At 36.7% G+C, this 19,237-nt stretch overlaps 1 protein-coding gene across 2 annotated transcripts; it reads right to left on the bottom strand.

Annotated features, from left to right (window-relative positions):
* Positions 1-298: 298 nt before the first annotated feature.
* On the bottom strand, positions 299-18,850 carry LOC128690574 (metallophosphoesterase 1 homolog). Of its 2 annotated transcripts, XM_053779285.2 has the most exons (8): positions 18,548-18,850; positions 16,038-16,253; positions 15,594-15,756; positions 14,541-14,678; positions 13,121-13,240; positions 6,543-6,632; positions 2,773-3,001; positions 299-1,585 (listed from the first exon to the last, which is right to left on the bottom strand). In XM_053779285.2, the coding sequence occupies exons 1-8, from the start codon at positions 18,574-18,576 to the stop codon at positions 1,386-1,388; spliced, it is 1,185 nt and encodes a 394-aa protein (XP_053635260.2). In that variant the 5' UTR covers positions 18,577-18,850; the 3' UTR covers positions 299-1,385. The 2 variants fall into 2 exon arrangements, with proteins under 2 accessions (XP_053635260.2, XP_069936258.1); XM_070080157.1 differs by lacking the exon at positions 6,543-6,632 and having other exon boundaries at positions 301-1,585; positions 18,548-18,837.
* Between the last annotated feature and the right edge of the window lie 387 nt (positions 18,851-19,237).

Genomic DNA, 19,237 nt, shown 5'->3' with positions numbered 1-19,237 from the left:
GTGCTGCAGGATTTTTTTTTTTTTTTTTTTTTTTTTTTTTTTTTTTTTTTTTTTTTTTTTTTTTTATACCGCGCACACTGACCACATAGACCCATTCTTTCATATGTAGGCCTACCAGCTTTCTCTCACTAGATTTGTGGGCGCTAGAATTTAGGCGTACTAGTACGTCAAAAACCCTGGCTCATAAGCCGTACTAGTACGGCTGAAACCCTGAAAGGGTTAAAGGTCCTACTTGGGTAGAAGATTAGTTGGAAAAAAAAAAAATCTGCATTGAGCTAAAAAAATTTAAAGAAAAATTAAAACAATCTTTTAATATATTGCTATTTTACTGTTGCAAGTATAATACATTAAAATATAATCCAATGAAAACCTAAAAATTCCACCAGCATTCCAGTAATGTTTAATTACTTCATTGGCATCTTAAAATTTTATATAAGAGATTCTCGTCATACAAAATCAGTTTGGAAAAAAAAAAAAGGTAAAATATTAGCTATTTAACTGAATGCACATTGAATAGTGAAGAGTAGATTATACTGGTGCTATACTGAAAGTATACTGAACCAGTACCAACTTACATATGTGTAAGACTAGTAAAAAGGTGATCGTTGCTTGCACAAATATTTTAATTACCGTAACAAAACCAAACTTTTATCACGTTTAAAAAAATTTAATAACCCTTGATGTGCCTGATTTATACAAGTTTACTTGCAAAAGCTGTTATCAATCAAACCCATCAAGAAAGAAGCCTTGATGCTAGTGAGTGGCTCTTGATTCAAGGAATTAGACCTTTCCTCCCTTGAATCAAACTTTAGTGCCTCCATTTCCCAAGTGCTGCATTACCCTTATGGACCATACAGCTCTTGTAACCAATGATACATAGGATAAACAACTAGAAATTTAAACACTAGAGTAATTGTACAATTAGATAGTGTGCACAACCTACATTTCCAATAATAAACAATAATTCATTGTAAATATACTTTCATTATAAAGAATTTCAGTACAAGCGCAAAATCCTTGAGATGGATCCACTGCATCATGACCCAATTTCAACAAGTCAATAAAAACCATGATGCTATTACTACCCTTACCATGAAGTCACTTTTTCTGCCTCGGCCCTACTTTTGAACATAAGCTTCATATTATGGTGCTGTATAATCCTACGGGTTTAGCGCTTCCCCTTGATTATAATAATAATAATTCATATTATGGCGTGTACACTTTCTACAGTTTACATATTAATTTGCTTTAGTCTTTCAGTATGCTTCTTTGTGCCATTACATATTTACAACATATACCCTGTGTGTGCTTGTTTATTTGTGGTTGCAGGAATCTTACATGTGTAAATTTACTTATTGTGCATGCATACAACGTAAATACAGTGCTTACACACGATGATATTTAGGTCCGAAACCTAAGGTAACTCCACAAAGATGATAAAAATTTATAACATAAACCTTGATGATGCATAGAATAGGTGGTAAAAAAATAAGAAAGATGACACCAAGAGCAATCAAGTACAGCCACAACTGTGTAAAGCGAGACGGTAACCACATGACGGTGTAGTGCACAAGGCCGGACTTCTCTGCAAAAGTTTAACGCAGTGAATATTTACAAATTGAATAGAAATTAATTTTTGTTACCTCACTAAAATCTTAACAAGTTATATAAATAATCAATGATTACAGATAATGGTCCCCTCAAGGGAGGTTCCTTGATGCTCGTGAGGGGCTCTTGATCTAGGGAATTGGATCTGTGTTCCAGTTCCCTGAATTAAGCCTGAATACCTCCCACTCCCCCTCCACAGGTACTGTATAATCCTATGGGTTTAGCACTTCCCCATGATTATAATAATTGTGTGAAATTAGGATACAGGAAATAATTTATATAGCAATGTGTGGAATGAATATTATGCAGAGAATTCATAGTGTGGAAATTAGGTGTGGAGTTACTAAAAGTATTATTCAGAGGGCTGAGGAGGGATTGCTGAGGTGGTTTGGTCATTTAGAGAGGGTGACTTGGAGGGTGTATAAATCTGTAGTGGAGGGGAAGAGGGGTAGGTCATCCTAGGAAAGGATGGAGGGAGGGGGGCTCGGACATACGTCAAGTATGTGAGAGTGTGTTGAGTGGAGATGAATGGTTTTTTGGACTCGATAGTTGGAATGTGAGCAGGGTAACATTTTTTAAAGGGATATAGGGAAACCAGTTAGCTGGACTCAAGTCCTGAAGATGGGAGGTACAATGCCTACACTTTAAGGGAGGAGTTTGGGATACTTGCCGTTTGGAGTGACATTAAATAATCTGAGCGCCTCTGCAAAGACATTGATTATGTGTGAATGATGGTGAAAGTGTTTTTGTTTTCTGGGTCACCCTGCTTCAGTGGGAGACAATCAGCATGTTAAAAAAGAATGGTTTCAACAAAATAGTAATTTTTTTAACTCGACAGCCATCTCCCACCAAGACAGGGTGGCCCAAAGAAGAAAATACATTCACTCAAATGTTTTACCTGAAGTGTGCTGACATTACAATCAGATAACTGTATATATATTTTATTTTTTCAACACAGAGGTAGGGTAAACCAATTCACACATAACCACTGTGTTTGCAGATACAACAGTTCAGATGTCACTCCAAACAGCAAAACTATTGGACAGTGAGAGGAATTCTCATATCAGGGGTCTGGGCAATGAAAGGGCTAACCTGCATGTTATGACAGGGTTTACTGTGCATACAAATTAAGTATAAATTAATTTCAAAACTTTATTTCCTTACCAATAACCGCTGCTCCATAGCCATACCGCTGCTTGCCCATCCTGTAGGAGCAGGTGGGAACTGTCACTTCATGCAGCTTATCTTGAGTTGTATCAAAATTCCAAATTTTCATTTCTTCTTTGAGAACATGAAATTCTTGAGCTTGTGCTTTGTCTTTAGTGCCAGCAAAATTTAAGGACTCATGCTCATGCCCAGAGAATATAAAGGACGGATGTTCCTCTATTACTTTCTGCAAGAGATAAATTGCATATGTTAATATATAATATACTAGTGGAATATATCATCCATCATGACCTAATTCAGACTGAGTACAATGTACTAAATTTTATCTAAAGAAAATTCAACAATGAGGAAATTGAAGGTAGTTCATTAAATTATATTCATAATGCCTTATTTTGACCTTTATAATATAGAGTACTGTATTTGAATGATTGGAATCTTTATATATTCTCGGCCAATATCTTTAATATTTCCCTAACCTCACTGTAATTGTAAATTTTTATTTTCATCTGTGCCTTCAGATTTTCTTAATATTTTCTCATTATACTATATCTTCCATTTCAAACTGCACACCCATGTATTTGCTTCCATTTAATTTACTGTTACCAACCCCAAGTGGGCATCCATTTTTTGTTATGAGAGTAAATCCTCGTTTATTCAAATTTGGATAAACAGAATTACTGGGTATAGTACTATCAGTTTTCAATTTGGATTCAAGAATCTCCATGCATTGTTATATATTTTACCAAAGGCAAATCTTAAGTGCCAGTGTAGTATTGTATCATATTATAGATTACCTTGCAGTGCTGCATTACCCTTGTGGGTTTAGGGCTTAGTTATAGATCACCTTATCAATCAATGAGCAAAAGAGTAGCATTTGCAAAAAAAAAAAAAAAAAAAAAAAAAAAAATGGTAATAATATATATGCTGAACATAGTATTAAATTCTGCAAAGGTAATGCTAAACCATCTTAATATGACTTAAAATATTTATACAAACCTTAAAACAAATTATTAGTCTATACATTAATATTAAATATTCACTATACACACTATGTACAGTGGTCCCTCGCTTTTCGTAGTTTCCGGCAATCGTAAATTTCGCCAATCATAGGGGTATTTTCATATAAACATGGACTCGCTTTTCATAAGTTGACTCGCGAGTTGTAGTTCGTCCGTGACGCGTACCCACGGCGGGAGCTGTGGCGGCAGCCAGTCTGGCATTGTTTACCAGTGAGCGAAGGTCCCCTCACGTGCTCCAGCGAAATATTTCATAATATTCCATTTATTTTAGTGCTTGCAAGTACTAAATAAGCTACCATGGCTCCAAAGAAAGCTCCTAGTGCCAAGCCTGTGGTAAAGAAGGTGAGAAATACGATTGAATTTAAGAAAACCATCATTGAACAATATGAAAGTGGTACAAGTGTGGCCGAACTGGCCAGGATGTATAAGAAACCCTACACAACCTTATGTTCCATAGTGGCCAAGAAAAAGGAAATCAAGGATGCTGTTGTTGCAAAGGGGGTAACTATGCTGACAAAAATGAGATCACCAGTACTTGAAGAGGTTGAGAAGTTATTATTGGTGTGGATAAATGTGAAACAATTAGCAGGAGATACTCTTATGACTTCAATTATTTGTGAAAAGGCTAGGCAGTTGCATGACGATTTGGTAAAGAAATTGCCTGCAAATAGTGGTGATGTGAGTGAATTTAAGGCCAGCAAAGGCTGGTTTGAGAGATTTAAGAACCGTACTGGCATACACAGTGTGGTAAGGCATGGTGAGGCTGCCAGTTCGGACCACAAGGCGGCTGAAAATTATGTGCATGAATTCCAGGAGTACATAGAGGCTGAAGGACTGAAACCTGAACAAGTGTTCAATTGTGACGAAACAGGCCTCTTTTGGAAGAAAATGCCAAAGAGGACCTTCATTACACAAGAGGAAAAGGCAATGCCTGGACACAAGCCTATGAAAGACAGGCTGACGCTAATGTTTTGTGCTAATGTTAGTGGGGATTTCAAAGTGAAGCCATTACTAGTGTACCATTCTGAAAATCCCAGTGTTCAGGAAAAACAATGTTATGAAGAGTAAATTGTGTGTGTTTTGGAAATCTAATAGTAAGGCATGGGTCACGAGGGAAATTTTCGTCGAGTGGTTCAATGAAGTGTTTGGCCCTAGTGTGAAAGAGTATCTCCTGGAAAAGAAATTGGATCTCAAGTGCCTGCTAGTAATGGACAATGCACCTGCTCATCCTCCAAACTTGGATGACCTAATTTTCGAGGAGTTTGAGTTCATCACAGTAAAGTTCTTTCCCCCGAATACCACTCCTCTCCTCCAACCCATGGACCAGCAGGTTATTGCAAACTTTAAAAAACTCTACACAAAAGCAATGTTTCACAGGTGCTTGACTGTGACCACAGACACTCACTTGACCCTAAGGGAATTTTGGAGAGAACACTTCAGCATCCTCCATTGCATAACCCTTATAGGTATGGCTTGGGAGGGAGTGACTACCAGGACTTTGAACTCTGCCTGGAGAAAATTGTGGCCAGAGTGTGTCGACAAGAGGGATTTTGAAGGGTTTGGGACTGACCCTGATGAGCCTATGTCTGTTGTAAAATCAATTGTGGCACTGGGGAGTTCCATGGGGTTGGATGTGAGTTTGGAGGATGTGGAAGAATTGGTGGAAGACCACAACGAAGAGCTCACCACTGAGGAGCTGCAAGAGCTTCAGCAGGAAGAGCAACACATCGCAGCTCAGAATCTTGCTGCAGAGGAGGAGGAAGAGAGATGGAAGAAGGTGCCTTCTTTAGAAATTAAAGAGATTTTTACTATGTGGGGTAAGATGGAAAGCTTTACGGAGAAACATCACCCTAACAAGGTTGTTGCAAGCCATGTTGGCAACATGTACAGTGACAAAGTCTTGGGCCATTTTAGGGAAGTGTTAGAGATGCCAGAAACAGAGCTCTCTCCACAGTTATTTTGCGAGACAGGACTCCAGTGACTCTCAAGGTGGTCCTAGTGGCATTAAGAAACAGAGAAGACAAGCAACCCCAGAAAAGCAATTGGTATCTGAGGTGTTGCTGGAAGGATATTCCCCTTCCAAACTATAAACAATCCACTCTCTCTCCTCCAGTCTCCCATACACTAAGAAGAATCTCCAATAAAGGTAAGTGTTATGCTGTTAATGTTTCATTCATCATTTCCCATTGTACTGTTTATGTACTACATGTATATTTCATGTAATTAATTGTATTTACATTATTTCTTATGGGGAAAATTGATTCGCAAATCATAAATTTCGTTTATAGTAGCTCCTCCAGGAACGGATTAATTACGAAAAACGAGGGACCACTGTACTTTATTACATAAAATATTTTTCCTACAACATTCCTGTAATTACTGTATTAAGAAGGCAAAGCAAGCTTTGTCGATAGGTTTATCTGGAGCATTACTTTAAAAATTCAGAGAAATATCGAGTGTCGAGAGTCTCTTACTAGTAAGCTATAAACACTGGACGAAAGTCATGGCTGTGTAAACATTCACAATACATACACTGTATATTCTTAAATATAAGAGGGTGGAAGGTTTATCTACAAAAATGATTTGTCATTCTCTTCCTAGTAAAAAGAATGCTAGCATACACCACAATTGCAATGACAATTGGGCACCAAAAAACAAAAATATTAAATTGGGACAATTTTCAGTCCTCCACGAAAAACAGACTAATAGTTGGTCATGCAAGTACTGTATGATCATGGCAAGGAATACCAAGTGTGGTGGAGTATACTCCAAGTGGTGAACATGGTGGAGGTTCACACACACAATCCAGCACTGAGTGAAACTGCATAACTGACAGTCCTGTAAGATTATTCTTCTTTATTTTAAACATAAATTATTAACAAACAAACATTTTAAGTTTTTACATTTCTTGTATGTACAAGGAATGTAGGGAGCAAGAGGGTAGTTACCCCCCTCTGTATAAATTACTAAATTTAAAAAGAAAAACTTTTTTTTTAGGTCACCCTGCTGTGGTGGGATACAGCAGGTGAGTTGAAAGATTATTACCATACCCAGATTAACTCTGGGATTTCTAGATTTTCAACATTTCACCTATTAAAATATTTTTTTGGCAAATACAGTACAGCATATCCTTGCTTTGTCAATAAAAATAAACGAGGAATATCAGGTAAGAAATTATAGCAAACAATATTCAGATAATTAGTTAATGGTCCATGTCTGACTGGAACGTCGTTACAAGTTTCAGTCTCCTATGTGTGAGTTATTTGTGAATTGTTCCAAGGACAGTATTGTGCTTATTTATTCATTAAAGAGCTGTATGAACCTTACAGGTTTAGCACTTGATTAGGATTATAATAATAATATTCATTATAGCAAACAAATTAAAATAAAAAATTTAGTAGCTGCTGACTTACTCTTAAAAGTTTACTTCTGTTCCATAATATTTTAATAGTTCTACTCAATCTACGAATTTTTGTATTTAATGTTTTAAAGGTAATGCATAAAGAGAATATGAAAATAATACTAATCAATGTTATTTTGGTTAATGCCACCTCTAGGGGGTAGTCAGACCTTTACAGTTATTGATTGTAAATTAATTTTAGCAATATAAAAATAGGTTTATGCAAACTGTGTAAATGTTTCATAGTTGAATGTGCACAGATATATACAGTATGCAGTACAGTACTGCATTAAAAAAAAAAAATAAATAAAAATTTAATAAAAACTTGCTTTTTTAACACCAGCCATCTCCCACATAGGTAGGGTGACCCAAAAAAGAAACACTTTCACCATCATTCACACTATCACTGTCTTGCCAGAGGCGCACAGATACTACAGTTTAGATGTCCCTCCAAACAGCAAATATCCCCGCCCCTCCTTTAGAGCACAGGCATTGTACTTCCCACCTTCAGGACTCAAATCCTGCTAACTGGTTTCCCTGAATCCCTTCATAGAGGTTACCATGCTCACACTCCAACAGCACATCAAGGCATAAAACCCACTTACCTGCACTCCTATCTAACATGCTCACACACACCTGAATGTCATAGCCCCCTCATATACAAAACCTCCTTTATCCCCTCCCTCCAACCTTTCCAAGAGCAAATCCTACCCTGCCTTCCCTGAAATACAGATTGATCCACCCTCCAAGTCATCTTATTTTGTTCCATCCTCTCTAAATCTAAATATCTAAAAAACCTCTCCTCAGCTCTTTAGATAATACTTTTAGTAACCCCTAACCTCCTCCTAATCTCCAGACTATGAATTCTTTGCATAATACTTCCACCATGCACTGCCTTCAGACATGACATCTCCAATGTCACCTTTATTATGAGGTTAAAATATGGGGGCAACCCACTCTGGGAATTCAAAATAAGAAACCACATACCAACCCTGACCTACAGTCACCTCTGCTGCAACAGGTTATTTGCTATTATTTGGCAAAAACCACCTCTCATACTATTTGGTGCATGACACCAGGATGACACCTCCAGAACTGACTGAGCAAGACTTCACAAAACTTCTTGGTTAGACAAAAGCATTAACTGCAGTCATCTTTCATTTAATAAGTGTGTTGGCAGATGAATCAGAAAGAACACCAGGAGTCATACAATTTGTTGCCACTCCTGGATCTGCAGGCAAATGCCAGTAGTACTGCCATCAGACCCCAACAGATGGTCACCAGATGTATCACTGGAAGGTTATCTGACGCCCTGAGATGATCCAGTTTCCATCAGGTGGAGTGACTGACCATCTCAGCAATGTCAAGAAAATTTATTTAAGAAAATGTTTGATACTGATTCCTTCTCCCTTTCTTTCTAGGAGCTGAATTTCAAAAAGGGGATATCACTTTCTTGATGAGGTCAAAAGGAGAGAGAGAGTTGAGGGGTTTAAAAATCTGATCGAAGAAAAGAGATAAGAAATCTAATTCTTTAGATCAAGAGCCTGTTTGCTGTAGCAAGGAATTTCCCCCTCCCCCATGCCCTGAAGTAGTAGTTTGTCTAAGACGTAACATCCTAATTCTAGGCTGTACAAGTCATTATCTTGCTCTAATATATATATATATATATATATATATATATATATATATATATATATATATATATATATATATATATATATATATATATATATATATATATTAGGTAGTAGGTTGGTAGACAGCAACCGCCCAGGGAGGTACTACCGTCCTGCCAAGTGAGTGTAAAACGAAAGCCTGTAATTGTTTTACATGATGGTAGGATTGCTGGTGTCCTTTTTTCTGTCTCATGAACATGCAAGATTTCAGGTACGTCTTGCTATATTATTATACACTACACATACATGTATATATATATATATATATATATATTAGGTAGTAGGTTGGTAGACAGCAACCGCCCAGGGAGGTACTACCGTCCTGCCAAGTGAGTGTAAAACGAAAGCCTGTAATTGTTTTACATGATGGTAGGATTGCTGGTGTCCTTTTTTCTGTCTCATGAACATGCAAGATTTCAGGTACGTCTTGCTACTTCTACTTACACTTAGGTCACACTACACATACATGTACAAGCACATATATACACACCCCTCTGGGTTTTCTTCTATTTTCTTTCTAGTTCTTATTCTTGTTTATTTCCTCTTATCTCCATGGGGAAGTGGAACAGAATTCTTCCTCCGTAAGCCATGCGTGTTGTAAGAGGCGACTAAAATGCCGGGAGCAAGGGGCTAGTAACCTCTTCTCCTGTATATATTACTAAATGTAAAAGGAGAAACTTTCGTTTTTCCTTTTGGGCCACCCCGCCTCGGTGGGATACGGCCGGTGTGTTGAAAGAAAGAAAGATATATATATATTAGGTAGTAGGTTGGTAGACAGCAACCGCCCAGGGAGGTACTACCGTCCTGCCAAGTGAGTGTAAAACGAAAGCCTGTAATTGTTTTACATGATGGTAGGATTGCTGGTGTCTTTTGTCTGTCTCATAAATATGCAAGATTACAGGTAAGTCTTGCTACTTCTACTTACACTTAGGTCACACTAAACATACATGTACAAGCATATATATACACACCCCTCTGGGTTTTCTTCTATTTTCTTTCTAATTCTTGTTCTTGTTTATTTCCTCTTATCTCCATGGGGAAGTGGAACAGAATTCTTCCTCTGTAAGCCATGCGTGTTGTAAGAGGCGACTAAAATGCCGGGAGCAAGGGGCTAGTAACCCCTTCTCCTGTATATATTACTAAATGTAAAAGGAGAAACTTTCGTTTTTCCTTTTGGGCCACCCCGCCTTGGTGGGATACAGCCGGTGTGTTGAAAGAAGAAGATATATATATATATATATATATATAATATATATTAGGTAGTAGGTTGTTAGACAGCAACCATCCAGGGGGGTACTACCGTCCTGCCAAGTGAGTGTGAAACGAAAGCCTGTAATTGTTTTACATGATGGTAGGATTGCTGGTGTCTTGTCTGTCTCATAAATATGCAAGATTACAGGTACGTCTTGCTACTTCTACTTACACTTAGGTCACACTACACACACATGTACAAGCATGTATATACATACCCCTCTGGGTTTTCTATTTTCTTTCTAGTTCTTGTTCTTGTTTATTTCCTCTTATCTCCATGGGGAAGTGGAACAGAATTCTTCCTCCGTAAGCCATGCGTGTTGTAAGAGGCAACTAAAATGCTAAGGGCAAGGGGCTAGTAACCCCTTCTCCTGTATATATTACTAAATGTAAAAGGAGAAACTTTCCTTTTTCCTTTTGGGCCACCCTGCCTCAGTGGGATATGGCTGGTGTGTTGAAAGAAGAAGAATATATAGATATAAAAAAAATAAAAAGTATCCTGGTAGCTCACATTAATGATACAGGTTAAATGGTAATGAAGTGTTGGCAGGCACTATACCTATCACTCTACAATCCCTGAGTGTACTTTTATATCTTGTGCTGTATTATCAGTTACAACTGTGGTTAATTACCATAACTGGGCCATAATCCACCACTGTACCATGGATACAGGTGAAACTGAAAAAAGCCCCATGAAAATTGGGAATTGTGATAAAATTTAAAAAACATCTCAGCATCATAAAGAAATAAAAAAATATATTACCAGATCATCCTAGGTAGTAGGTTGGTAAACAGCAACCACCCAGGGAGGTACTATCGTAAACAGAAGCCTGTAATTGTTTTACACGATGGTAGGATTCCTGGTGTCTTTTTTTTGTCTCATACACATGCAAGATTTCAGGTAAGTCTTGCAACTTCTACTTACACTTAGGTCACACTACATATACATGTACAAGCATATATATACACACCCCTCTGGGTTTTCTTCTATTTTCTTTCTAGTTCTTGTTCTTGTTTATTTCCTCTTATCTCCATGGGGAAGTGGAACAGAATTCTTCCTCCGTAAGCCATGCGTGTTGTAAGAAGTGACTAAAATGCCCGGAGCAAGGGGCTATTAACCCCTTCTCCTGTATATGCGAATTACTAAATGTAAAAGGAGAACTTTCGTTTTTCCTTTTGGGCCACCCCGCCTTGGTGGGATACGGCCGGTGTGTTGAAAGAAGAAGATTACCAGATCATATAAATGCTGTTAGAAATTCATAAGCATTATCGGGTAATGTTTAAAGCACCTTTGAAGTATGTTACATATGGATAGCATTAATGTTGGAGATGTTTAAGACATATGCTACAGGCAACCTGGAGTAGACAGCTGAAGTATGGTGCTCATATTTATAGACAGATAAAATATTTAAAGACATAAATAAAATACAAAAAAGTTCAAAGACATGCAAAGGAATATATTCAAACTAAAAAAATATTAATGTATTAAAAAAAAAGATGAAGCAGTAAACTTGCCTTCACTGGTAAATTGAAGAGGAGATATGATAACCACTTATAAGTTCATGTGAAGCTATAAAAAAACAGGAATTTGATTTTAAAATGGCAACAATAATGTTAACCCTTAATCTGTCCAAACAAATTTACGTTCACATGTGTAGTGCTCCAAAAGTAGATCTACTTTTTTTACATGTTTTCAAATATAACAAAAAAAAAGATCAAAGTTTTTTTTACACATTTTCAAATGTAAAAAAAAGAAAAGAAGATCTACGTTTTTTTACATACTTTCAAATGTTGAAAAAAGCGTAGATCTACGTTCGGACAGTTTAAGGGTTAAGAGGACACAAGTTTAAATTACGAAAGAAGCAGTGTAAAAGCTATGTCTAGTACATTATTTTTTAGAAACAGAATAATTAATTGAAATAAGACTTCATGGGGATCATTGTTTGCAACTATTGGTGTACTAGGAGTACTGATTTAAAAATGTTAAAGTCAGGAAACCACAAGCATAACTCTATTCCTGCATAGTAACTATATGTAGGGTATTACACATGCAAACACACACACACACACGCTTGAATAAGGGAAACAGGGATGAGTGTGTGTTGCAGTTCATTATTATTATTATTATTAATATTATTATTATTATTATTATCATCATCATTAAGTTGCAGTTTGGTGGGTCATTTGAAATGTGATATCTGCATACTTCTGACAAGACAGCTATTGACTGAGTAATGGTGAAAGTGTTTTTTTTTTTTTTTTTTTTTTTTTTGGTCACCCTACCTTGGTGGGAGATGGTTAAACAACATCCTCATGTGATGTATGACCCCATAGGGGTCATACATCACATGGGGAATGGGAGGCAATCAGATTCAATCCAAGGAATGTGAAGGACAGGTCCACTTACTTGGCTCAAGAGCCCCTTACTATCATTAAGCAACCTCCCATGAGGGGTTAGTTCTATAATAATAAATGGATGGTTAAACCAAGAAAAATAAACCCCAATTTTAATGAATGATAAAATATACATACTGGAAAAATCTTTCATAACAGCCATATATTAGGAGTGAGGTGAGAATAAGAAATATCCATAATTAAAATATGTAAATCCTCTCAGACCTGACAGTGAGTAATTATCGTATCATATCATCACTGAACTCAGTGTAGAAATAACAACATAAAAGATTTTGGCTATGGTCTGAGAGATGTATAAGACCACATTGTAACATCACAACATTTTCAATCATGCCATAAATCCTAAAACAAAAGCTGGAATTATAATTACCATAGCTACTAGGCAAATATAATACAGATAAATGTGTTAAGTGTAAATATTTAACAGTACTGTAGTTAAAAATTAATAAAGCCTTAATAAATACCAAACAAATAAAGTATTCAAATTATCCCCCAAAATTACAGTATATTTAAAATATACAGTAAAGTATTATTTTACAAAAATTCTGCTTAAAAATTAATGAATGTAAAATCATATACTGTACCTCCTTTATTTTCTTCCTTGTAACTGGCAAGAGAGGTATGTGTGACAGCAGTATGCGTATCCTTCCGTCCTCATAGGGCAAAGTTCTGGTATTAATGTTGAAATTATCCAACACTTGAACCTGCAAAATCGCAGGCAAGAAACAAAAAAGGAAAGGATACCAGCTTAAAATATAAATAGAAACATATTATTTATATAACAGTATGATAATTCAGTGCATCCTAGTAACTTATTCGTATTCTCATTATTCATGTCTACCTGGCAGTACGCACAAGTGGTCATTCACAGATTTTGTTTTATAAACTCAACAGACAGTCTGAAGCATGGTATAACTAACAAGTGGTTAAAACTACATACTGCAAAAGAATTTCAGTCGTGTAATCTGGCTCCACCACTTCTCAGCACTAAATACAGTAAGTCCTTGAATAACATTGTTTCATTATAACATTGATGAGAAAAAAAAATGATTCCAAGCCAGGGCCACTGTCTGAGTTGGGACAGTAAAATAAAAATTTGTAAAGTATACGATAATCATACATATGCATGACAATAAATGATGCAGTACGAAAGTGCTCAGTGAGTTTGCCATATTTATTATTGTTTGCTGTTGAACTGTGTGGTGGTGGTAGGTGGTGTTCCTTACAATTTTAGCTGTTGCAATGAGTACTAAAGCTGCACTGTGCACCCTGATGTCTGTGGCTCCCCTCCCCACCCCAGAAAAAAAATAGAGAAAAAGTGTGACATTAGAAACAAAACTAGAAGTTTTAAAGAGGTTTAATGATGGACAGCAAGGTGTTGTTTTATTATGGGTTGTTTCACATCACAGTTTCCAAGAACCTATCAATAACACTGAGGACTTACTGTATATAGTAAGTCGATAGTTTTGATATTCAACATGCAGTGCTTGATTAAGCCTTCTATAGGTGAGATATTGTACTAATAAAGGTCTTTTGCTGTACGTCTGTTTTAACCATTTAACAGATGCTTAACTGATCTGCATCTTTTATTAATACAGTAAGATCCCCATATCCACAGGGGATACGTTCCAAGGACCTGCCATGGATACCGAAACCATGAATAGTAACAAACCCTATACAAGTTCTATACATACCTATTATAAAGTTTAATTGATAAATTATGCACAATAAATGGAGAATTATCACATTTTCACTAATGGGAAGCACTTCACAACTTCTCTTAACCTTTAAAGAACTGCCAGCTTTTCATATTCTGCAGTCTGGGGCCATCATTATGCAAAATTAAGAGGTATTTTGGGCCACAGTAAACTGTGGATAACCAAAACCATGGATATTGAATCAATGAATATGGGGGTTCTACTATACTGTAATTAATGAACACCAGAGTTTGAAGAGGATAAGAAATTAGCATCATCAATCAAAAATTAATTATAAATAACTTACCTGAATGAAGTCAATGAATTTGTACTGTAGAGTAGTTGACTGGTTGAAGATTGAATTAAACCTCTGAATTTTATGTGGAGTCACTTGGTCAGATCCCTCTCCACCAATATCATTGTCACCAGGCACAAATATAGTATGCTAAAGAAAAATATTGTGTATTACTTTTATGTCCCCTTTAGGAACTAGAGTGATCACCTCTTAACCCTTTGACCAGTGCGTATTATTATTGTTATTATTTTTTTTTTCAACAAACCGGTTGTCTCCCACCAAGGCAGGGTGACCCAAAAAAGAAGAAGCACTTTTGCCATCATTCACTCCATCACTGTCTTACCAGAAGGGTGCCAATACTCCAGCTCAAAATTGCAAATATCCCCACCCCTCCTTCAGAATATAAGCACTGTACTTCCCACTCCAGGACTCAAGCCCAGCTAACCAGTTTCCCTAAATCCCTTCATGCATATTACCTTTCTCACACTCGTGTTTGTGGCATTGTTTTTCTAGGTTCTGGAAATTTTCTTAATGAAAAATTGCTAATTTTTTAGAACCAAAAAGTTTCGTAATCAATAAAAATATATTTTATGGAGTTTTTATTCAAGAAATAACTATGCATTACAAAACTTTTCCGTGGCTATTTACATTTCTTATTATTTAATGTGTGATACCTATGTGACAATGAAATATTTATCTGTACAGTTCACCAGTTTTTTGGTTTAACATCAGTAAAAGGCTGAAACAGTTCCCACTGCATTAGTAAATGCAACTGTTTTGACCGCGGGTTCAATCCCGGCCGGGGTATGGTTTGTGTACAGTACACAGAGAATGGGTATTGAGGAAAACAGATAGAGTCACTAAAATATATACTGTGCCCTACCTCCTTACATGTTAAAACTGAATTAGTTCTTTAGATAATCAAAACTGGTGTATTGAAAAGAAATAAATTACAGTATTCTACTGTAATTGAAACTGAGTGATTGACAAAACTAGGAATAACAAAAATAAACAAACATGTTGTATTTTTAAAAATTACAACTGAAAATAGAAAGAAATAGTTACCTTCACATAGTCTGGAATGTACATTAGATTTCTGAAGTGTTGAACTAATGAAGAAAAGTCAAAGTCACTAGCAATACTTCCATCATTGAGAAGATCACCTAAAAATACAACAATATCTGGCTTGCTCCTCCACAGTGCCAAGTGAAATCCACGACTAATAAATCTGAAAGCGGTTCAATAACTCAGAGTATGATCCATTACATTTCATAATTATGTACTGTATCTGCCATATATTGTAAAACATTACAGAACATTTATGAAAATAAATGCCATAAAAAGTCAGCATTCTGTGTTACATAAGTTTTTATTTAGGCTTTGCATGTATGATATACAAAAAAAAATTCAATGGTTTTGAACGCACACTTGTTATGGGCTCAAAAAATAAATCATGTAGATTTAACATAAGATACTCAATAAAGTTAAGGAATATTATATATACTGTACCTGTTAGCATCCCAAGATGTAAGTATGCTAAATGGGTAGAAAGGCTCTGTCTGAGCACTCAAAATTTGAGGATCTGCTGCTATTAATACCCGAACACTGTCTTCACTGTTGTTAGTGATGACTGGCCAATTAGTGGCCGTGAAAGCATAGAAGATACATTCATTTGCTATTATCACACAAGTTAAAAATATAACAACAAAACGGTTCCTTGTAATCCTGAAATACAGAAAATAGGTATAAGATAAACAATAAAGAATAAAAGGTCACAATACTATGAATGAAAAAAATCACAAAAAACCCACACTTTGGATAGAAAACTTAAGATGACATTTTCATCTGTCCTGGACACTCAACTGTGACTTGACAATGGTTCAGGATGGACCAAAATGTTATCTTAAGTTTCCTCTCCTAAGTGTGGATTATTTATGATTTGAGATCAGATTTCATTGCAAGGACTAATGGATAGCAAGAGCCTGCAGTGCTTGTCATCCACCAAATCATTATTATATTTAAGGGAAGCCCTAAAACTTTTAAGTCCAAAGAAGTGGAGGGTAGATCCAAAGAAGTGGAGGGTAGATCCAAAGAAGGGGAGGGTAGATCCTAAGAATGGGTGGGTCCAAAGAATGGGAGGGTAGATCCAAAAAGTGGAGGGTAGATCCAAAGAAGGGGAGGGTAGATCCAAAGAAGGGGAGGGTAGATCCAAAGAAGTGGAGGGTAGATCCAAAAAGTGGAGGGTAGATCCAAAGAAGGGGAGGGTAGATCAAAGAAGTGGAGGGTAGATCCAAAGAAGTGGAGGGTAGATCCAAAGAAGTGGAGGGTAGATCCAAAGAAGGGGAGGGTAGATCAAAAGAAGGGGAGAGTAGATCAAAAGAAGGGAGGGTAGATCAAAAGAAGGGGAGGGTAGATCAAAAGAAGGGGAGGGTAGATCAAAAGAAGGGGAGGGTACATCCAAAAAGTGGAGGGTAGATCCAAAAAAGTGGAGGGTAGATCCAAAGAAGGGGAGGGTAGATCCAAAGAATGGGAGGGTAGATCCAAAGAAGGGGAGGGTAGATCCAAAGAATGGGAGGGTAGATCCAAAGAAGTGGAGCATAGATCCAAAGAAGTGGAGGGTAGATCTAAAGAAATGGAGGGTAGATTCAAAGAAGTGGAGGGTAGATCCAAAGAAGGGGAGGGTAGATCCAAAGAAGTGGAGGGCAGAGCCAAAGAAGTAGAAGGTAGATCCAAAGAAGTGTAAAGTATATCCAAAGAAGTGGAGGGTAGATCCAAAGAAGTGAAAGGAAGATCCAAATTAGTGGAGGGCAGATCTTTGAAGAAGTGGATGGTAGCTTTAAGTCCCTGGATCAAGAGCCTTCACAAGCATCAAGGGGCCATTACCCCAAAATTTTGTGTATCATTATGTACACTTCTTATAACAAATAAGTTGTGAAAATTATTTATCTAGATGGTAATAGGAAAAAATAATATCATTTATAATGTACATTTTTTTTTTAAATGGGTTACGTGATGGAGTCAGGTTACATTTAAAACATATAAGAAGCTTTATTTTGTTAAGTTTAATAAAATAACCCAACCTAACATAACCTAACCCTAGAGCAGCTATAAAACTGCCAGTTAGGTTAGGACAAGTAACATTAAGTTAGGTTATCTTAAAGAAAAAGGGCTTTCCCATGGGCATTACATATATACAGTGGACCCCCGGTTAACGATTTTTTTTCACTCCAGAAGTATGTTCAGGTGCCAGTACTGACCGAATTTGTTCCCATAAGAAATATTGTGAAGTAGATTAGTCCATTTCAGACCCCCAAACATACACGTACAAACGCACTTACACAAATACACTTACATAATTGGTCGCATTCGGAGGTAATCGTTATGCGGGGGTCCACTGTATATACACATCTCCATTGCACAGCACACTTAATACTGGAGAATTTACATAAAATAAGTCACCTGGGAATAAAGTTCGCAGTGGCCAAATTGTGTCTCAGACATTTCAACTTAAGTAATTTATACGAGTTAGAGTTTTTATATTCTTTAACTGCACATGCCCTCAATGGTGGTGCCTTGCTGCTGTGAGGGGCTCTTGATCCAAGGAGCTGAACTTAACCTCCCCTTCCTTGGACCGAACCTGAGTGACTCCGACTCCCCAGATACTATATGACCCTTATGGGTTTACCACTTCCGATCAAAAATAAATTAGTTACATATCAGACTAGCCAGACACAAACATCAATATATCTTTTTTATTACTATTATTATTATTATTATATTATTTATTCAGGGGAGTGCTAATTATAATTATTATAAAAAAGAAGCGCTAAACCACAGGGGCTATGGGGGAGTGCTAAACCCACTGAGGTCACAGTATCTTGGGGAATGGAAATTAATTAGGTTCGATGCAAAGAAGGGAAGGTCAGATCCATTTCCTTGGCTCAAAAGCCCCCCTCATCGGTGTCAAGAAAAATACAGCTACAGTAATAATAAAAAAATCCTTAATTAAAGATAGTAACCTCGGCTTACAACACGCTCGTAGAAACATCTTGCTTGTAGAAGCTTCAGTAGCTATCAACTATCGTAGCAACTCGACAAAAGCTTATAAGCTTTAGGGGCTGGAAAAGCTTGGCCCAATGATGTCTCATTCACTGTCCGAGTTTTGTAAAATTATGAAAAAATAAAAATAAAAATCTTAAGTTAACAGGACGGCTTATTGTTGTTGTTGTTGTATTTAAAGGCTACCATGACTGAGACGTCGTGAACCTCACTGCCTGCAGTCTCAAGCTGAAATGCTGAAATAAAATAAAAAAAGAAGCACACTTCGATGAATAGGAAAAAAGAGAGGGGAAAAATGCTCATGACCAGGACCTCGCTAGTGACACTGGACAGTGACGAACCCACATCCCCACTAGACTCAATGACCGGCTTCTTCTCAAAACCGTAAAAAATACATATTTAAATAAACGGAAAATAAAACAATTTTATCCCTAAAAAAAAAAGAATTTTGAGAATATATCACCTTCTCCCAGTGCAGAAGATGATCTCCATCCGTCACCAAAACCAGCTCAAATATCCAACAACAGCTAAATTCTGTTGGCAGGATTCTTTTTGTATTCTGGTGTCAGAGGATTTGTTTACAATCAGCCTTGAATTTTTTTCTGTATTAACAACTGTTATATTATGTCTGGCATGAAATTTCTTATTAA

Source organism: Cherax quadricarinatus, unplaced genomic scaffold (assembly GCF_038502225.1).
Source record: "Cherax quadricarinatus isolate ZL_2023a unplaced genomic scaffold, ASM3850222v1 Contig178, whole genome shotgun sequence".
NCBI lineage: Eukaryota > Metazoa > Arthropoda > Malacostraca > Decapoda > Parastacidae > Cherax > Cherax quadricarinatus.
Note: the sequence above shows the minus strand (reverse complement) of the source record. Positions and strands in the feature narration are given on the sequence as shown.

Bases quoted from the DNA above. Each gene is read 5' to 3' on its own strand.
- LOC128690574 (XM_053779285.2), bottom strand. From the start codon at position 18,576: ATGTTTCTACGAGCGTGTTGTAAGCCGAG. The intron at 14,679-15,593 runs GTAACTATTTCT...ATTTTTCTTTAG, and splicing joins ACATTCCAGACTATGTGAAG to CATACTATATTTGTGCCTGG. The intron at 13,241-14,540 runs GTAAGTTATTTA...GCGATTTTGCAG, and splicing joins AATTCATTGACTTCATTCAG to GTTCAAGTGTTGGATAATTT.